The sequence below is a fragment of the Oncorhynchus mykiss genome, chromosome 1 (assembly GCF_057628025.1).
Source record: "Oncorhynchus mykiss isolate SJ-2025 chromosome 1, ASM5762802v1, whole genome shotgun sequence".
In the NCBI taxonomy this organism is placed as follows: domain Eukaryota; kingdom Metazoa; phylum Chordata; class Actinopteri; order Salmoniformes; family Salmonidae; genus Oncorhynchus; species Oncorhynchus mykiss.
In genome coordinates, this window is record NC_143022.1 from 56412639 (window position 1) to 56433452 (window position 20814).

At 43.5% G+C, this 20814-nt stretch overlaps 1 protein-coding gene across 1 annotated transcript in view; it reads right to left on the reverse strand.

The window, feature by feature from the left end:
• The window catches only part of nat10 (N-acetyltransferase 10), a 39172-nt gene that overhangs the window by 2059 nt on the left and 16299 nt on the right, over nt 1-20814 (reverse strand). The window contains exons 12-26 of the mRNA XM_021605457.3: nt 20676-20800; nt 20251-20401; nt 19974-20070; nt 14096-14212; nt 7979-8080; nt 7809-7883; nt 2345-2461; nt 1986-2119; nt 1801-1849; nt 1570-1666; nt 1344-1457; nt 965-1137; nt 712-831; nt 367-465; nt 88-242 (exon numbers count right to left, since the gene is read on the reverse strand). Of these exons, the coding sequence (XP_021461132.2) occupies nt 88-242; nt 367-465; nt 712-831; nt 965-1137; nt 1344-1457; nt 1570-1666; nt 1801-1849; nt 1986-2119; nt 2345-2461; nt 7809-7883; nt 7979-8080; nt 14096-14212; nt 19974-20070; nt 20251-20401; nt 20676-20800 (1725 nt within the window). The remainder of the gene's footprint in view (nt 1-87; nt 243-366; nt 466-711; nt 832-964; nt 1138-1343; nt 1458-1569; nt 1667-1800; nt 1850-1985; nt 2120-2344; nt 2462-7808; nt 7884-7978; nt 8081-14095; nt 14213-19973; nt 20071-20250; nt 20402-20675; nt 20801-20814) is intronic.

A 20814-nucleotide genomic window follows, 5' to 3' on the forward strand; every position in this document is an offset into this window, starting at 1 on the left:
CTTATACCTATCCAGACCATTCGGGGCCGAGACAAAGGTAGCATATTACATTGTTATAGCAAGGATTCTAGATGTTTCTCCTCTTACCTCTTTATGCTGACAACAGCTGTCTGTCCTGCTTTCTTCAACACCTGGTCCCATTCCTCTTCATCTCCTCGGATCAGGTACTGTTGCAGGTCCATCTCCTTGACCTTCTCCATGTCCTGTTTGTGTTTCTCCTGGAACTCTTTGGCTGCCTCATCCTGGGGAGAAAAAAACAAATATTTAATTTATGTTGCATTCATATACTCACTGCACCATTGCATATTATGATCTATCTATCCTTTCGTTGTCATGCCATTCATAAAACAGAGGAGAGTTCCGTACTAGATCATCATTGAGGGTTTTGACCGTGGGCTCCATGGAGATGTCTTTAGATACAACCATCTCTGCCTCAATGGCCTTCTCCTGGATTCTGTTGAAGAACTAAAACAGCACACAAACATGGTGAAAATAACTAAACAGGTAATAATGAATCAACTAGCTGTCATTGTCTGAGACACAGTAAGTACGAGACATTTACTCGTAGAAACTTTAGGACATTTTCTAGGAACTAAGGTTTTTTGGTTTGCTACTTATAGCTAAGCAGGATGGATAGAATGTAAGAAATAAAACATTTAAAATCTTAATTAATTACATTTCCCCTCATGGGTACTAAATGTGTTCTCTCACCTGCACTACTTTCCTGATGAGGCGGTTGAACAGTCCCATGAGCTGAGAGCTGGGAAGGTCAATCTCCTTCTCCAGCTGGTCAACTGATTTATGCTGCAGCCCCACACCTAGCAACAGAGCCTGGAGATGAACAGACGGAGTTAGAGACTAGTAAAAAAAATTAAAAAAGGAGATAGACAAGAGTTACACTCTCCCTCTTTCTCAGTGTAGTGTATGCGCATGTCTGTGTGTGCACACGTAACGTCCTACTCACACACTGTGCGGCGGACAGGGTCACGTCTCCCAGCTGTTTGAGGAAGAACATGCGTGCCACGGCAGGGATGAGGTCCATGATGAGGTGGTAGTCCACCATGTTCCTAGAGTACATCTCCAGACGCTTCAGATCATAGGGGCTGAACTGTCCAGACAGCTCAGAACTGCTCAGGGCTGGGGAGAGAAAGCAGGTGAGACATTGAAAACCCCTCGTCTGTAGCCCAAATAATTCAAAAGTACTGGCCCAAAACATTCAAAGGTTAGGGTAGACTGTCAACAGGTGGGGAGACCCATTTTGGTCTAGTTAGATTACCACAGGGACAGTGGTGGTCGGATTTTTGACTGGTGGGGAGGGAAGGAGGGAGTGAAGGGGAACTTACAGGAGCTGGCATCCGTCTTGGTGGTGCTCTTGTTCTGCAGGATGTTGAGGGCCATACTGGGAGAGAAGCTGCTGAACTGGTAGGAGAGCAGAGACAGGAAGCGCCGACGGAAATCTGGAAGAAACAAAGACAAGTTGAGTTGTAATGCAGAGGGAGAATAGAGTAGAACATCAGATGATACTTTATTTTCCACTAAGAGACAGAACACCACACACACAAGCCTCACCTTTCCAGAAGGCAGACAGCCACTGGCCCTGTTCAGGAGCCTCCACTGTGTTGAGCTCCTTCAACATCACCAACGAGTGCTCCCCCGTCAGGTCGTTCTGGCAATGATAACACCACACCATGGGTCAAAAGACAAAACCAAGCATTACAATAAGCAATACTCCAACTGCATTCCATTTCAGCACAATGATGTAAAGTAGTAAATTGTGAATAGTAGACATTTTCCACTTACAGGGGTTTGCCGCAAATAGACAGGGACAAAACCAGCTTTCTTCCAAAACCTGTGCGGTAACAAAGAAAAAAAGACAGATTAATACTTGTGAAAAAAACAGAGGTGATGATGAAGCCAAATGCAGAGTTTCCCAGTGTCAGTAAACACCAATCATGTATATAAAATCTATGGTAAATAATACTTACTTCAGCAGCGGAGGTGTGAGACCATAGGATACTCCCAGGTATTCTAGTCTCTCGGCCCTCCTCTCACTCAGCTTCAGAAGCAGAGGAGGGAGGTCCTTCCTAGGGTGCAACACCTCTTCTAGGAGGCTCACCGCCTATATATTAACAACACTGTTAGCAAAGCACCTCCAACAGAGTGAAAACAATCAACTCTGCTCAATGCTGCTCTTTGGAGTCAATGTGAGTGACAACAAAAGACAGGAGTCTGGGTGACTTTTCTCCCTGTGGATGTGATTTATACTCATGGAATGTGTATGTTCAGGGTTTTCTGTCGGTGAGTGTGCAAGTGTTCTCAGGCGTTTGTTTGAGTGAGGCATTACCTCGCTGGTGACAGAGGTGATCTGGCTGTTAGCGGTCTGTGCGTTCTCATCCATGTAGGGGAACTGACCCTCGTAGTACAGCTGTAACTGTTGCAGTGCTCTGGAGCCATAACCCATCTCCAGGACAGACAGGGAAACAAACCAGTTAAAGGGATACTTCTGGATTTTGGCAATGAGGTCCTTTATCTACTTCCCCAGAGTCTGGGGTGCAGTTTGAACGAAGTTGCTGACAAGCATCAGCGCAATGACTGGAAGTCTATGGGTATCTGCTAGCTAGCAGTCATTGCTAGCTAGCAGTCATTGCTAGAAGTAGTTTTGCAAACCAATGTTAACTTCCTTCATACTGGATCTAAGGAAGTATATTACCAGTCAAAAGTTTAGACACCTACTAATTCAAGGGTTTCTCTTTATTTTCTACATTGTAGAATAATAGTGAAGACATCAAAACTATGAAATAACCCATATGGAATCATGAAGTAACCAAGAAAGTGTTGAAAAAAATCAAAACATATATTTTAAATTGTTCAAAGTAGCCACCCTTTGCCTTGATAACAGCTTTGCACTCTTGGCATTCTCTCAACCAGCTTCACCTGAAATAATTTTCCAACAGTCTTGAAGGAGTTACCACATATGCTGAGCACTTGTTGGCTGCTTTTCCTTCACTCTGCGGTCCAACTCATCCCAAACTACTTGTAACATCAAACAAGCGAAATGGCAGTACAGGGACAAGGTGGAGGTGCAATTCAACAGCTCAGACACGAGACGTATGTGGCAGGGTCTACAGGAAAGCACAGACTACAAAAACAGCCACGTCACAGATACCGACATTATGCTTCCAGACAAACTAAACACCTTCTTTGCCCGCTTTGAGGACAATAGAGTGCCAACGTCGCAGTTCGCTAACAAAGACTTTGCCCCCAGGCCAGTACATCAGGAGACGTGGAGGAGGCCGTAGGAGGGCAACAACCCAGCAGCAGGACCGCTACCTCCACCTTTGTGCAAGGAGGAGCACTGCCAGAGCCCTGCAAAATGACATCCAGCAGGCCACAAATGTGCATGTGTCTGCTCAAACGGTCAGAAATAGACTCCATGAGGGTGGTATGAGGGCCCGACGTCCACAGGTGCTTACAGCACAACACCGTGCAGGACGTTTGGCATTTGCCAGAGAACACCAAGATTGGCAAATTCGCCACTGGCGCCCTGTGCTCTTCACAGATGAAAGCAGGTTCACACTGAGCACGTGACAGACGTGACAGAGTCTGGAGACACCGTGGAGAACGTTCTGCTGCCTGCAACATCCTCCAGCATGACCGGTTTGGCGGTGGGTCAGTCATGGTGTGGGGTGGCATTTCTTTGGGGGGCCGCACAGCCCTCAATGTGCTCGCCTGAGGTAGCCTGACTGCCATTAGGTACCGAGATGAGATCCTCAGACCCCTTGTGAGACCATATGTTGGTGCGATTGGCCCTGGGTTCCTCCTAATGCAAGACAATGTGGCTGGAGTGCGTCAGCAGTTCCTGCAAGAGGAAGGCATTGCTGCTATGGACTGGCCCGCCCGTTCCCCAGACCTGAATCCAATTGAGCACATCTGGGACATCATGGCTCGCTCCATCCACCAACGCCACGTTGCACCACAGACTGTCCAGGAGTTGGCGGATGCTTTAGTCCAGGTCTGGGAGGAGATCCCTCAGGAGACCATCCGCCACCTCATCAGGAGCATGCCCAGGCGTTGTAGGGAGGTCATACAGGCACATGGAGGCCACACACACTACTGAGCCTCATTTTGACGTGTTTTAAGGACATTACATCAAAGTTGGATCAGCATGTAGTGTGGTTTTCCACTTTAATTTTGAGTGTGACTCCAAATCCAGACCTCCATGGGTTGATAAATTTAATTTCCATTGATAATTTGTGTGATTTTGTTGTCAGAACATTCAACTATGTAAAGAAAAAAGTATTTAATAAGAATATTTCATTCATTCAGATCTAGGATGTGTTATTTTAGTGTTCACTTTATTTTTTTAAGCAGTGTAGCAAGTAAAACACTGGAATGGTAGATTTGGAAGAATGTGCAAAGTAGAAATAAAAATAATGGGCTGCAAAGGAGCAAAATAAATAAATCGTTCAGAAGTCAGAAATCTGAGCTTTGTATGTATTCACCAGAGTCCCCAATGAAATCGCCTTGAGATATTAATGATGTTGCACTGCCTAGGGGTTCCACTAGATGTCAAACATCAATAGAAATGATTATGAGACTTCTAAGGTGTTGTGGGAGTGAATGATAGCAGAATCAGTCAGGTGTCATTTTCTGATCATGCTTATTCCTCATGGTAGTCACTTGCGTTCCATTGCTCACGAAGACAATGAGTACTCCGGTTGGAACTTTATTGAAGCTATATGTTAAAAACATCCTAATGATTGATTCTGTACTTAGTTTGAAATGTTTCTTCAACCGGTAATATAACTTTTTGAAGTTTTTGTCCGATATAACGCTGACCAGAATGAGCGTTTGGATATGTATACCAAATGCGCTAACAAAAGAAGGGATTTGGACATAAATAACATAAATTTTCAAACAAAACAAACATTTATTGTGGACCTGGGATTCCAAGTTAAGGGAATATTTATCATGTAATTTCTTGTTTATGTTGACGTCAACATGGCGGCTATTGTGACAAATGTTTCTGAGCGCCGTCTCAGATTATTGCATGGCTGGCTTATTCCGTAAAGTTTTTTTGAAATCAGACACAGCGGTTGCAATAAGGATATGTATATCTATAATTCCATGTGTATAACTTGTATTATCATCTACATTTATGATGAGTATTTCTGTTTAATGATGTGGCTATGCAAAATCACTGGATGTTTTTAGAACTAGTGAATGTAACGCGCCAATGTAAACTCATTTTGATAAATATGAACTTTATCAAACAAAACATACATGTATTGTGTAACATGAAGTCCTATTAGTGTCATCTGATGAAGATCAAAGGTTAGTGATTAATTTTATCTATATTTTCTGCTTTTTGAAACTCCTCTCTTTGGCTGGAGGAAAAAAATGTCTGTTTTTCTGTGGCTATGTAGTGACCTAACAATCGTTTGTGGTGCTTTTGCTGTAAAGCATATTTGAAATAGGACACTGTGGTGGGATTAACAACGAGAATAGCTTTAAAATGTTATGAGACATGTACGTTTGAGGATTGTTAATTATGAGATTTTTGATGTTTTGAAAATGGCGCCCTACACTTTGACTGGCTGTTGTCAAATCGCTCCCGTTAACGGGATTGCAGCCATAAGAAGTTAACCCGCGCAAGGCTGCTGGCCCAGACGGCATCCCTAGCTGTGTCCTCAGAGCATGCGCAGACCAGCTGGCTGGGGTGTTAACGGATATATTTAATCGCTCCCTATCCCAGTCTGTTGTCCCCACATGCTTCAAGATGACTACCATTGCTCCTGTACCCAAGGCGGCAAAGGTACCTGAACTAAATGACTACCACCCCATAGCACTCACTGCTGTCATCATGAAGTGCTTTGAGAGACTAGTCAAGGAGCATATCACCGCCACCTTACCAGCCACTATCAACCCACTTTGCATACCGCCCAAACAGGTCCATTGATGACACAATCGCCATTGCACAGCCCTATCCCATCTGGACAAGAAGAATACCTATGTAAGAATGCTGCTCATTGAATGCTGAGCTGTAGTCAACACCATAGTACCCTCCAAGCTCATCATCAAGCTGGAGGCCCTGGGTCTCAACCCCTCCCTGTGCAACTGGGTCCTGGACTTTGACGGGCCACCCCCAGATGGTGAAGGTAGGAAACAACATCTCCACTTCGCTGACCCTCAACACTGGGGAGCCGCAAGGGTGTGCTCAACCCTCTCCTGTACTCCCTGTTCACCCACGACTGTGTGGCCATGCACGCCTCCAAATAAATCATCAAGTTAGCAGACGACACAGCAGTAGTGGGCTTGATTACCAACAACGACGAGCCAGCCTACAGGGAGGAGGTGAGGGCGCTCGAAGTGCCGTGTCAGGAAAACAACCTCCCACTCAACGTCAAAAAAAAAGAAAAAAAAGAGATGATCGTGGACTTCAGGAAACAGCAGAGGGAGCACCCCCCCTATCCACGTCGAAGGGACAGCAGTGGAAAGTTAAGTTCCTGGGCGTAATCATCACAGACAAACTGAAATGGTCCACCCACACAAATAGTGTGGGTAAGAAGGCGCAATAGCGCCTCTTGCACCTCAGGAGGCTGAAGAAATTTGGCTTGTCACCAAAAACCCTGAAACTTTTACAGATGCATCCTGTCGGGCTGCATCACAGCCTGGTACTACCTGCTATCCATGACACCTACAGCACCCGATGTCACAGGAAGGCTAAAAAGATAATCAAGGACAACAACCATCCAAGCAACTGCCTGTTCAAGGCGAGGTCAGTACAGGTGCATCAAAGCGCAGACAGAGATTGAGAAACAGCTTCTATCTCATGGCCATCAGACTGCTGAACAGCAATCACTAAATCAGAGGCTGCTGCCTACATTGAGACCTAATCACTGGATACTTTAATAAATGGATCACTAGTCACTTTAGACAATGACACTTTAATCATTTCTACATATCTTACATTACTCATATCACATGTCTATACTGTATTTTATATCATCCACTGCACCTTGCCTATGCCGCTCGGCCGTCCATATACTTATATGTACATATTCTCATTCACCACTTTAGATTTGGGTGTATTAGGTAGTTGTTGGGAAATTGTTAGATTACTTGTTATATATTACTGCACTGTCTGAACTTGAAGCACAAGCATTACGCTACACTCACTTTAACATCTGCTAACCATGTGTATGTGACCAATGGTTTCAAAAAAATAAAATAATCTGTAACAATCACAATTGGGCTATCTTCTGTATACCACCCCTACCTTGCCACAACACAACAGATTGGCTCAAACGCATTAACAAGGAAAGAAATTCCACAAATTAACCTTTAACAAGGCACACCTGTAAATTGAAATGCATTCCAGGTGACTACTTCATGAAGCTGGTTGAGAGAATGCCAAGTGTGTGCAAAGCTGTCATCAAGGCAAAGGGTAGCTACTTTGAAGAATCTCAAATATTTAAATATATTTTGATTTGTTTAACACTTTTTTGCCTACTACATGATTCCATATGTGTTCATTCATAATTGTGATGTCGCCGCTATTATTCTACAATGTAGAAAATAGTAAAAAATAAAAACCCTTGAATGAGTAGGTGTGTCAACTTATGACTGGTACTGAAGATTAAGGGCCTGATTGGCAAAATCACACTGTAGCCCCACATAGTCAACACACCTACATACAACTCAATCGCTTTGGAAAGTCAGAACCAAAATATGTCTGTTTAGAGAGCTGCACTGCACAAGCACAACTGACAAACCATGAAATACAGGGGGAAAAAAACAGAACTTACCCCCTGATAGTCAGGGTTGACAGCGATGCGCACCACCCTGCCTCCAGACAGACTGCCAAACTCGGGGTCTTGGAACTGCAGAGAGAGCACAACATTAGAACTGATCAATGCCAATAGTGTGAGATTATTCAGTGGGAAGCCATATGGCTCCAGGCCTGTATTCTCAATACCTGCTCTGACACGGTCCAGGGGATGAGGTCACCGGAAGCCTTCTTTCCTCTGGACAGACTGTTGAGGATGGACTGACGAGAGATCTCTCCTTCCAGACACACCTGAAAGGAACATTACGCACACACAAACTTTAGTCGATCATATCAGATGACGATGATGATGATGATGATTTCTACTACGGCTTGTGAGTTTGCTGACTGTAGAATCCGATGCTGCATGCACACTGTCTGCCACAGACAGAGTACACAAAGGCCTGTCCCACTGAGGCCGGTGCAGGCACTGTCATAAGGTTGCTTTGCCAGGCTACGTTCTGTCCTTTTTCCCTCAACCAACTGCACTCCTTGATGGCGGAAGCCGCGCCAGGTTTATTTATTTTACCTTTATTTAACCAGGTAGACAAGTTGAGAACAAGTTCTCATTTACAATTGCGACCTGGCAAAGCAGTTCGACACATACAACAGAGTTACACATGGAGTAAAACAAACATACAGTCAATAATACAGTAGAAAAATAAGTTTATTTACAATGTGAGCAAATGAGGTGAGATAAGGGAGGTAAAGGCAAAATAATGCCATGGTGGCAAAGTAAATACAATATAGCAAGTAAAACACTGGAATGGTAGATTTGCAGTGGAAGAATGTGCAAAGTAGAAATATAAATAATGGGGTGCAAAGGAGCAAAATAAATAAATACAGTAGGGGAAGAGGTAGCTGTTTGGGCTAAATTATAGATGGGCTATGTACAGGTGCAGTAATCTGTGAGCTTAAAGAAGGAGATACGTGTTTCCAGTTTCAGAGATTTTTGTAGTTCGTTCCCGTCACTGGAAGCAGAGAACTGGAAGGAGAGGCAGTGTTAGGAAATTATGATTAATATGACTGAACAAATCATTTTAAATGGAACTGTAAGTAGACTTATACTCTGTATGTTTAATAGACAATAGGAGTTCATAAGAAGAAATTGTGTGACAGGAGAAAGGAGTAATAAAATGTTAATGAACACCATTCCAACTGGGCAGGAACAAAGGGGTTGTGGACTGTAAACACATAAGGTCGTTAGCCTATGGTTGACCCAACCTGAAACTTAGCTCTGGGGTTTTTAGATAAGGCAGTGAGTGCATTCCTAGGGTTTCTGTTAGTTAAAACTGTCAGTTCAGTGGTGATCGATAATGTTGAGGGGTCAAAAGTTATCTGGGAGTGTGTTAGTAAGTTAGAATTAACTTTTCACCTTACTTTGTCCTGTCGAGAGGAGGGGGTTCGGTTAAGGCAGTGAAATGACGTCATGATCTGTATTTAAACTGATGCATGTGTTTGAGTGGCAGCGCGCTCCGAGAATAAATTCTATTACCTATTATTTAAAGACTGGTCTGCGTCTATTTTATGCAAACAAGAAATCTTACAAACAATCATAAAATAGATGAAGGGCTTTCAATTGATGAAAGCACATTGGCTTAATTAAATTATACTAACAGGCAGCCAAATAAATAATTGGTTTTGGGGGTGACCAGAGAGATATACCTGCTGGAGCGTGTGCTACAGGTGGGTGATGCTATGGTGACCAGCGAGCTGAGATAAGGGGGGAATTTACCTAGCAGGGTCTTGGAGCCAGTGGGTTTGGCGACGAGTATGAAGCGAGGGCCAGCCAACGAGAGCGTACAGGTCGCAATGGTGGGTAGTATATGGGGCTTTGGTGACAAAACGGATTGCACTGTGATAGACTGCATCCAATTTATTGAGTAGGGTATTGGAGGCTATTTTGTAAATGACATCGCCGAAGTCGAGGATTGGTAGGATGGTCAGTTTTACGAGGGTATGTTTGGCAGCATGAGTGAAGGATGCTTTGTTGCGAAATATGAAGCCAATTCTAGATTTAACTTTGGATTGGAGATGTTTGATGTGAGTCTGGAAGGTGAGTTTACAGTCTAACCAGACACCTAGGTATTTGTAGTTGTCCACGTATTCTAAGTAAGAGCCGTCCAGAGTAGTGGTGTTGGACAGGCGGGCAGGTGCAGGCAGCGATTGGTTGAGGAGCATGCATTTTGTTTTACTTGTATTTAAGAGCAATTGGAGGCCATGGAAGGAGAGTTGTATGGCATTGAAGCTTGCCTGGAGGGTTGTTAACACAGTGTCCAAAGAAGGACCAGAAGTATACAGAATGGTGTCGTCTGCGTAGAGGTGGATCAGAGACTCACCAGCAGCAAGAGCGACATCATTGATGTCTACAAAGAGAAGAGAGTTGGTCCAAGAATTGAACCCTGTGGCACCCCCATAGAGACTGCCAGAGGTCCGGACAGCAGACCCTCCGATTTGACACACTGAACTCTATCAGAGAAGTAGTTGGTGAACCAGGCGAGGCAATCATTTGAGAAACCAAGGCTGTCGAGTCTGCCGATGAGGATGTGGTGATTGACAGAGTCGAAAGCCTTGGCCAGATCAATGAATACGGCTGCACAGTATTGTTTCTTATCGATGGCGGTTAAGATATTGTTTAGGACCTTGAGCGTGGCTGAGGTGCACCCATGACCAGCTCTGAAACCAGATTGCATAGCAGAGAAGGTATGGTGAGATTCGAAATGGTCGGTAATCTGTTTGTTGACTTGGCTTTCGAAGACCTTAGAAAGGCAGGGTAGGATAGATATAGGTCTGTAGCAGTTTGGGTCAAAAGTGTCCCCCCTTAGAAGAGGGGGATGACCGCAGCTGCTTTCCAGTCTTTGGGAATCTCAGACGACACGAAAGAGAGGTTGAACAGGCTAGTAACAGGGGTGGCAAAAATTTCTGCAGATACTTTTAGAAAGGGTCCAGATTGTCTAGCCTGGCTGATTTGTAGGGGTCCAGATTTTGCAGCTCTTTCAGAACATCAGCTGACTGGATTTGGGAGAAGGAGAAATGGGGAAGGCTTGGGCGAGTTGCTATGGGGGGGTGCAGTGCTGTTGACTGGGGTAGGGGTAGCCAGGTGGAAAGCATGGCCAGCCGTAGAAAAATGCTTATTGAAATTCTCAATTATAGTGGATTTATTAGTGGTGACAGTGTTTCCTATCTTCAGTGCAGTGGGCAGCTGGGAGGAGGTGTTCTTATTCTCCATGGACTTTACAGTGTCCCAGAACTTTTTTGAGTTAGTGTTGCAGGAAGCAAATTTCTGCTTGAAAAAGCTAACCTTGGCTTTTTTAACTGCCTGTGTATAATGGTTTCTAGCTTCCTTGAACAGCTGCATATCACGGGGGCTGTTCGATGCTAATGCAGAACGCCATAGGATGTTTTTGTGTTGGTTAAGGGCAGTCAGGTCTGGAGAGAACCAATGGCTATATCTGTTCCTGGTTCTAAATTTCTTGAATGGGGCATGCTTATTTAAGATGGTGAGGAAGGCTTTTAAAGAATAACCAGGCATTCTCTACTGACGGGATGAGATCAATATCCTTCCAGGATACCCCAGCCAGGTCGATTAGAAAGGCCTGCTCGCTGAAGTGTTTCAGGGAGCGTTTGACCGCTGACCCATTTCGGATGCAGGCAATGAGGCAGTGATCGCTGAGATCTTGGTTGAAGACAGCAGAGCTGTATTTAGAGGGCAAGTTAGTTAGGATGATATCTATGAGGGTGCCCGTGTTTAAGGCTTTGGGGAGGTACCTGGTAGGTTCATTGATAATTTGTGTGAGATTGAGGGCATCAAGCTTAGATTGTAGGATGGCTGGGATGTTAAGCATGTTCCAGTTTAGGTCGCCAAGCAGCACGAGCTCTGAAGATAGATGGGGGGCAATCAGTTCACATATGGTGTCCAGAGCACAGCTGGGGGCAGAGGATGGTCTATAGCAGGCGGCAACGGTGAGAGACTTGTTTTTAGAGAGGTGGATTTTTAAAAGTAGAAGTTCAAATTGTTTGGGTACAGACCTGGATAGTAGGACAGAACTCTGCAGGCTATCTTTGCAGTAGATTGCAACACCGCCCCCTTTGGCAGTTGTATCTTGGGATGAACATTTCAGAATTTTTGGTGGTCTTCCTAAGCCAGGATTCAGACACAGCTAGAACATCCGGGTTGGCAGAGTGTGCTAAAGCAGTGAATAAAATAAACTTAGGGGGAAGGCTTCTAATGTTAGCCTTGGTTTCATGCATGTTATTACGGTTACAGAAGTCATCAAAAGAGAGCCCCTGGGGAATAGGAGTGGAGCTAGGCACTGCAGGGCCTGGATTCACCTCTACATCGCCAGAGGAACAGAGGAGGAGTAGGATAAGGGTACGGCTAAAAGCAATAAGAATTGGTCGTCTAGAACATCTGGAACAGAGAGTAAAAGGAGGTTTCTGGAGAAGATAAAATAGCTTCAAGGTATAATGTACAGACAAAGGGTATGGTAGGATGTGAATACAGTGGAGGTAAACCTAGGTATTGAGTGATGAAGAGAGCGATATTGTCTCTAGAAACATCATTGAAACCAGGAGATGTCATCGCATGTGTGGGTGGTTGAACTAATAGGTTGGGTAAGGTATAGTGAGCAGGACTTGAGGCTCTACAGTGAAATAAGCCAATAAACACTAACCAGAACAGCAATGGACAAGGCATATTGACATTAAGGAGAGGCATGCTTAGTCGAGTGATCAAAAGGGTCCAGTGAGTAGTGAGGTTGGTTGGGGTCACGGCGATTCAGACAGCTAGCCGGGCCATCGGTAGCAAGCTAGCATAGGATGGAGGTCTGTTTTTAGCCACCTCGTGCGTTTCCATCGGTAGGATTAGTGGGGTTCCATGTGGTAGAGGGGATCAATCCAATTCGCAAAAAAAACAACAATAGATATAGTTAGAGGCCCAAGAAGAAAAAAACATTATAATTGCCCGATAGGTCTATTCAGATATCGGCTGCTAAGACAGCTAACGATTAGCGGACCACAGATGGGCGTTCAGGTAACGTCGCAACGGAGGAGCCAGCCGGATAACTCCCTCGGGCAGATAACGGCGGTAGTCCAGTTGTGAAGGCCTGGTGGGGCTCCGCGTTGGCAGTAAAACAGGTCCGGATAGATGATTGTAGCCCAGGAGTGACTGATGGAACTCTTCAGCTGGCTAGCTCCGGAATAATTGATGTTTGCTCCGGAATCGACGTAAGCCGATAGTCACACGGATAACAGCTAGCTAGCTAGCTGCGAGATCCAGGTATAAATGTCCAGAGTTAAAGAAGCTAACTAGCTTCAGTCCAGCTTCAGTCCAGCTTCAGTCTAGCTTCTGTGGAGGATTACAGATTTGAGGTAAATAATACTTTTTTTTTTTTTTAAATATAAATTGGTGAGGCGGGTTGCAGGAGAGTTTTTTGAAGATGAGTTTATGGAAAATAAAAAACATATAAAAAGGTATGCGAAGAAAGTTGTGTGTGTGTGTGTATATATATATATATATATATATACACACACACACACAGGACAAGACGAGGACAAAAGACGTCTGATTGCTATGCCATCTTGGAGCAAGGTGCTCGGTCCGTAGCAACAGTCTGGAGGGAGGCGGGGTCTATCCCACACTTTTTTGGTGGTGTCTTCAGTTGGTCCTTTAGCTGCCTTTTCTGCCCACCTGCATAGCAACGGCCAAATTGTAGCTGTCCATACAGCAGCTTCCGTGGCAGGCGATCCTCTGCTATCCGGATGGCATGTCCGAGCAATCTAAGCTGGCGGTGTGCGATGGACGCCTCAATGCTCTTGCAGTTGGTTCTCTGTAGGATCTTGTTTTATGCATTTGGGAACCATCATCCCACAACGGTCCCAGAGACTGTTTGGAATAGGCCATTTTTTCCCTTGACAAGCTGACCAATAGAATAGTTACATTTTCTACTGTGGGGACAGTAAATTGACACGGGCTAGTGATTTTGCTGTTCGTTACTCGTCTTGTTGGCTGAGGAAAAGCATTCATTCATTCTAACATCTTCAAAGTGTGCAATAGAATTTTGGTAAGAAGGACCGCACATCATTGCATCCTCGACTTGCATGTTATGTTAACATGAATTACCATAATCTAAATGTGATTTGTCATTCTGAGCACTGTGGGTGGACACCGTAATCAGGTTATGAATGACAGAACAGCTATTGCCATGTTAAAATGTTATGGGATGCATTGCTCTCCATTGTTTTTGATGGTAGGCTCAGTTTATTCACCTGTATGACAGCCAGGACCTCTGGCAGTGAGTTCTGTGTGGGAGGAACAGGAGGCAGTAGGCAGAAGAGGTGATGTGCCGGGGCATCTGACAACATCTGCAGGTCGTTGGGAGAGTTCTGGAATCAAAGGCAAATCGGTAAGAAAACAGATATACACAGGAGGAAGGTTTGTCTATAGAGGAGCCACCAGGTTATTGGGACAAATCTAATAAGACCAACTGTAATCCACAGGCAACCAAGGCTCCAACATATATTCTCTTATTACAACCTCATTGATGCCTGGTGAGTTCATAACGCTGAAACAAAACAATAGTACACTTTCTTCAACCAGACAAAACATTCTCCAGAATCAATTTCGTACTGATTTTGAAAACTGAAATTCTACATGAGCCTATCATTATGCTTACTACTGACAGATACACATTTAAGAAGTTCCTAAAAGAGAGTCACAAGATGGTGCTTTAATTTTTACTTACCACAAAATCCTACTTTCTTTGAACAATTTGAAACTGAATTGAATGAATTCATAATGATGAACAAAAACTGTCAATGATCCTCTGATTTTATGGGATGCCATCGAAGGTTTTATTAAAAACAAGGATGCTGCATTTGCATCTGGACTGAATAATTCACAATTAAAATATATCAGAATTGGAAAAGTTGTAAACAATGATAGTGTTCAAAGTATTTTTTCAGACCAGGTATCAGTAATGATAAATAAGCAACTATTGAATCTGAATCAGGCGAACTAACCAAAGATTTTCAAGTTTGTATAAAAAAAACTATTGTACACCTCTGATTATAAATCCACACCAAGTCAGATGGAGTCGTTTAAAAAAAAAAACTATTCTCAGCTCAGAACGCCGGCTTTCTGTCGCTCCATGAACTCAACGTGGCATTGGGTAACATGAATAAAGACAAATCACCTGGTTGGGATGGTACTCCTCCTGAGGTCCATTTAACATTTTGGAACCAATTAGGCCCACTGTTCAAAGGTTCGTACAGCACTTATTTTGCCGTTTTTGTGTTCTCACCATAGAGATATACTATTTTCAAAAAGTCTGCTATCCCGTCTTGAAACTAACTTAGCCAAATTGGTCCATCCGGACCAAAGTGGGTGTGTTATCCTCAGATAACAGCCGTCATCTATTACACATTTTACATTCTTCATCACAAACCAAAGCTCCTTGGGCAGTTCTTTTGATGCAGAAAAAGCTTTTGATAGATTAGAATGGTCACACACACACAGTACCAGTAAAAAGTTTGGACCCCTACTCATTCAAGGGTTTTTCTTAATTTTCGCTATTTTCTACATTGTAAAATAAGAGTGACGACATCAAAACTATTAAATAACACATATGGAATCGTGTAGTGACCAAAAAAAGTTTAATCTAAATATATTTTATATTTCAGATTGTTCAAAGTAGCCACCCTTAGTCTTGATGACAGCTTTTCACACTCTTGGCATTCTCTCAACCAGCACATCAAATGCTTTTCCAACAGTCTTGAATGAGTTCCCACATATGCCGAGCACTTGTTGACTGCTTTTCCTTCACTCTGCGGTCCAACTCATCCCAAACCATCTCAATTGGGTTGAGGTCGGGTGATTGTGGAGGTCAAGTCATTGATGCAGCACCATCACTCTCCTTCTTGGTCAAATAGCCCTTACACAGCCTGGAAGTGTGTTTTGGGTCATTGCCAAGCGTCGGCCAGAGTTGTGTAAAGCTCGCTACCATTGGACTCAAGAGCAATGGAAACACGTTCTCTGGAGTGATGAATCATGCTTCACTCTCTGGCAGTCCGACAGACGAATGCATTGTACCAACTGTAAAGTTTGGTGGAGGAGGAATAATTGCCTGGGGCTGTTTTTCATGGTTCGGGCTAGGCCCTTCAGTTCCAGTGAAAGGAAATCTTAACACTACACAGCATTGAAAGGCATTATAGATGATTCTGTGCTTCCAACTTTGTGGCAACAGTTTAGGGAAGGCTTTCTCCCATTTCAGCATGATAACGCCCCCTCGCACAAAGCGAGGTCCATACAGAAATGGTTCGTCGAGATCGCTGTGGAAGAACTTGACTGGCCTGCACAAAGCCCTGACCTCAACCCCATCAAACACCATTAGGATGAATTGGAATGCTGAATGTGAGCCAGGCCTAATCGCCCAACATCAGTGCCCGACCTCACTAATGAATGCTTGTGGCTGAAAGGAAGCCCAGCAGTAATGTTCCAACTTCAAGTGGAATGAGATGGTCGACGAGCAGGGGTCAACATACTTTTGGTCATGTAGTGTATCTTTGGTCGGTTTTGGAATATATGGGCTCAGCTCCAATTTCATTAATATGATTAAAATACTATGTCAACACCTCAGCCATAGTAATAAGAGGCCATACCTGTCTGTTCAGAATAACTAGAAGTAGCAGGCAAGGTGATCCATTTTATTGTCTATAGCGCACCTGGCCCAGGCGATTTGACAATCGAAAGATATTACAAGAATGTCTCGGATCATACTACGGATCATGTCTTCTCATTATACGCCGACGATATCTTACTTTATCAAGACAATGCACATTGCCTTGCAAAAGTATTTATCCCCATCCCCATTTTTCCCATTTTGTTGCACTACAACCTGTAATTTTAATGGATTTTTATTTGGATTTCATGAAGTGGAAATACACAAAATAGTTAAAAAATTTGAAGTGGAAAAAAATGATGTTTCAAAAATTCAAAACAAATGACAAAACTGAAAAGTGGTACGTGAATATGTATTCACCCCCTTTGCTATGAAGATATGGTACAACCAATTACCTTCAGAAGTCACATAATTAGACACACACATACACAATGTTCTGAAAGGCCCCAGAGTCTGCAACACCACTTAGCAAGGGGGCACCCCAAGCAAGCTGCTCCATGAAGACCAAGGAGCTCTCCCAACAGGTCAGGGACAAAGTTGAAGAAGTACAGGTCAGGGTTGGGTTATAATTTTTTTAAATCCAAAACTGAACATCCCACGGAGCACCATTATAATTTTTTTTGAAAGAATATGGCACCACAACAAACCTGCCAAGAGACGGCTGCCTACCAACACTCACAGACCAGGCAAGGAGGGCATTAATCAGAGAGGCAACAAAGAGACCAAAGATAACCCTGAAGGAGCTGCAAAACTCCCCTGCGGAGATTGGAGTATCTGTCCATAAAACCACTTTAATCTCCAGAGCTGGGCTTTATGGAAGAGCAGCCAGAAAAAAAGCCATTGCTTAAAAAATAATAAATAAGCAAACACGTTTGGTGTTCGCCAAAAGGCATGTGGGAGACTCCCCAAACATATGAAAGAAGGTACTCTGGTGAGATGGGACTAAAATTTAGCTTTTATTTGACATCAAGGAAAACGCTACATCTGGCGCAAACACAACACCTCTCATAACCCCAAGAATCTCATCCCCACAGTGAAGCATGGTGGTGGTAGCATCATGCTGTGGGGATGTTTTTAATTTGCAGGGACTGGGAAACTGGTCAGAATTGAAGGAATGATGGATGGTGCTAAATACTGGGAAATTCTTGAGGGAAACCTGTTTCAGTCTTCCAGAGATTTGAGACTGGGACGGGACTTCACCTTCCAGCAGGACAATGACCCTGCTAAAGCAGTAAAGCAACACACGAGTGGTTTAAGAGAAAACATTGAAATGTCTTGGAATGACCAAGTCAAAGCACAGACCTCAATCCAATTGAGAATCTGTGGTATGACTTCTGCTGGTGTACAGCAGGCATCCAACTTGAAGGAGCTGGAGCAGTTTTGCCTTGAAAAAAATGGGCAAAACTCCCAGTGGCTAAATGGAACTTATGGAGACATACCAAGAGACTTGCAGCTGTAATTACTGAGAGGTAGCTCTACAAAGTATTGGGGGGGGAAATAGTTAGACAATAGTTAGACACGCTAAAATTCTGTTTTTTTGCCTTATTTCCTGTTTGTTTCATAATAAAAAATATTTTGCATCTTCAAAATGGTAGGCATGTTGTGTAAATCAAGTGATAGAAACCTCCCCCCAAAAATATATTTTAATTACAGGCAACAAAATGCTATTTGGGTGAATACTTTCGCAAGCCACTGTACAAAGAGACATATGGTGTCTCCTATTTCCAGGAAGAGGTAGTCTTCACTGATATATCCCGTAAACTATGCTTTGAACCCATTATTGCACACACAATCTCTATTTGGTGCAATATGGCATGCCCACACTCCGCCCCAATGGACATGTAGAATCTGTAACTTTGCTGATATCATGGAGAGAAATTGTATGAGAACATTCCAAGATTTTAAAGACAAACATTACCAGGCAACTCCTTTTTTGTAAATTTACAATTCAGGTCAGCTATAAATAACATTGGCCCCGGCCAATTGCCCAGGAGAAGAAAAAATCCAATTGCGAAATTGTGCTTTTTAGCCTATTCATTGATGGAAATACATTTGACTGGTCATGCTTATCAGTTTGTAGGCCAACTTGTACAGTATCTATACAGCATTCATATACCTACAGAGTCTTGCGCTGTCAGAGAACAGTTAAACATGGAATATACAAACATAGTCAATAACACAAAAATAAAAATAGTGTACAGTACTATGTACAGTGTGTGCAAATGTAGAAGAGTAGGGAGGTAGGCAATAAATAGGCCCCAGAGGAGAAAATAATTACAATTTAGCATTAATACTGGAGTGATAGATGTGCAGACGATGATGTGCAAGTAGAGATACTGGGGTGCAAAAGAGCAAAAGGGTAAGTAATACTATGGGGATGGGTGTGCTATTTACAGATTGGCTGTGTACAGGTAAAGTGATCGGTAAGCTGCTCTGACAGCTGATGCTTAAAGTTAGAGAGTGCGATATGAGATTTTTGCAATTCGCTCCAGTCATTGGCAGCAGAGAACTGGAAGACAAGGCGGCAAAAGGAAGTGTTGGCCTTGGGGGATGAGCAGTGAAATATACCTGCTGGAGCGCGGGTGGGTGTTGCTATGGAGACCAGTGAGCTGCGATAAGGCGGGGCTTTACCTAGCAAAGACTTATAGATGACCTGGAGCCAGTGGGTTTGGCAACGAATATGTAGTGAGGGATAAGCTGGAGGCAGTATGCAGGCAGTATGCATTTTGAAAACATATACTTAATTGTTTGACACCTGAACATTTTACTACATATTACGAGGCATGTCTTACCTTCAAAGTAGCCTAGCCAAAATCAGACCATACCATACCCATGGAGGCAATTATTTAATATCAACTTTCTTTAATTGTCCAGTATGCAAAGGCACAATCCTAGTCATATTAGCAACCCATGCTAGTTGTTGCATATTAGATCTCCTCTAAATTTCTAACAGACATTTTCATCTCTGACAGATGAAACCGCTCTCAAGTGTGGTGCGCTTCTGACAACAGTGTTTTCCCACTAATTGCATTATAGAACGCACATTCCGGCGAAGCATACTGCCTTGAAGAAATAGTAGTTTATCAACATGTTAAGCTAAACGCCCTGATCTGTTGCATCACTCATTGCTTTTCAGCATCACACACACACACCTGTCCCAGAGTCTGTTTGGAATAGGCTACTTCCAATAGAATAGGTAAACTTCTCTACTATGGGGGATAGTAGATTGACGTACAGCAAAATCGCTAGCCTATGTCACTCGTCTTGTTTGTAGAGGAAAAGTAACATTTGGACAGTTATCCTAATATCTTCAAAGTGCATCCTCGACTTGCATGTTCTTTTAATATTAATTACCATAATCTAAGATAGAGATGTGGGGGGGGGGGTTACTTTTTGGATCTGCGGTATGATCCTGATGATCAATGATTTGTATACTTTTTACTAGTGTGTGCAATGCTCAGGCTCACCTTGTAGTGCGAAGCCACATAGAGAGCCATGAGTCTCTGTAGGAAGGCTTCAGATGCCTTGTGGTAGCAGAACAGTGTGTCTCTGTTCACATAGTATCTGTACAACACAGGTTAAGGATGACAACAGCAGCAACGACAAAGACAATCATATAGCGTGCCATTAAAGGCCAAAATACTGAATTTGTTTTAGGGCCAAACAGCAGCCCTGTAAAGCTGAGGAATGGAGCTTGAGAAATAACCACTGAACAGCATTATCTATTGCACCATGAAAGGATACAGGTCGCAGGTCTGTGGCAGGGGGCAGCCAGAGATGACTCTGGGGATGTTTAGACAGTCCAGACACAGCAGCTCGTTGAGCCACTTCTCTACAGGGTCTCCCATGGCATAACGGATGGACTCATGGAGGGACACCTCTTGGAGGGAGCGAGCTGGGAGAGGAAGAACAAAATAATTAAAACACATTACAGGTACAGATGCAATGGAATGTATTTTTTTGTAAATCTTTCTTACAACCGCATTAGTCTTTCAATACTAGCATTGACTTTGCAGATAGTTATTTTGTAGAAAACTTGATTAGCAATGATTGTGATCGTTGGTTTTACCTACAGTAGTAGAATGCATTGAGTGCGAATCTGGATAAGACTAGGGTCTGCTACATGACTAAAAGATACATGTAAAATGTAATAGGGGTGTGTTGGTCACCTGCATTTAGCCTGGCTGTATTGGTGCTCCTGTTCTCTGCTGACAGACTCTGCTGGCTCTCTGAACTCTGCTGCCTCAACTGTTGGATCAACTTCAGGGAGAGAGAACGACCTGTGCCCTCATACCTTTAGGGATAAAA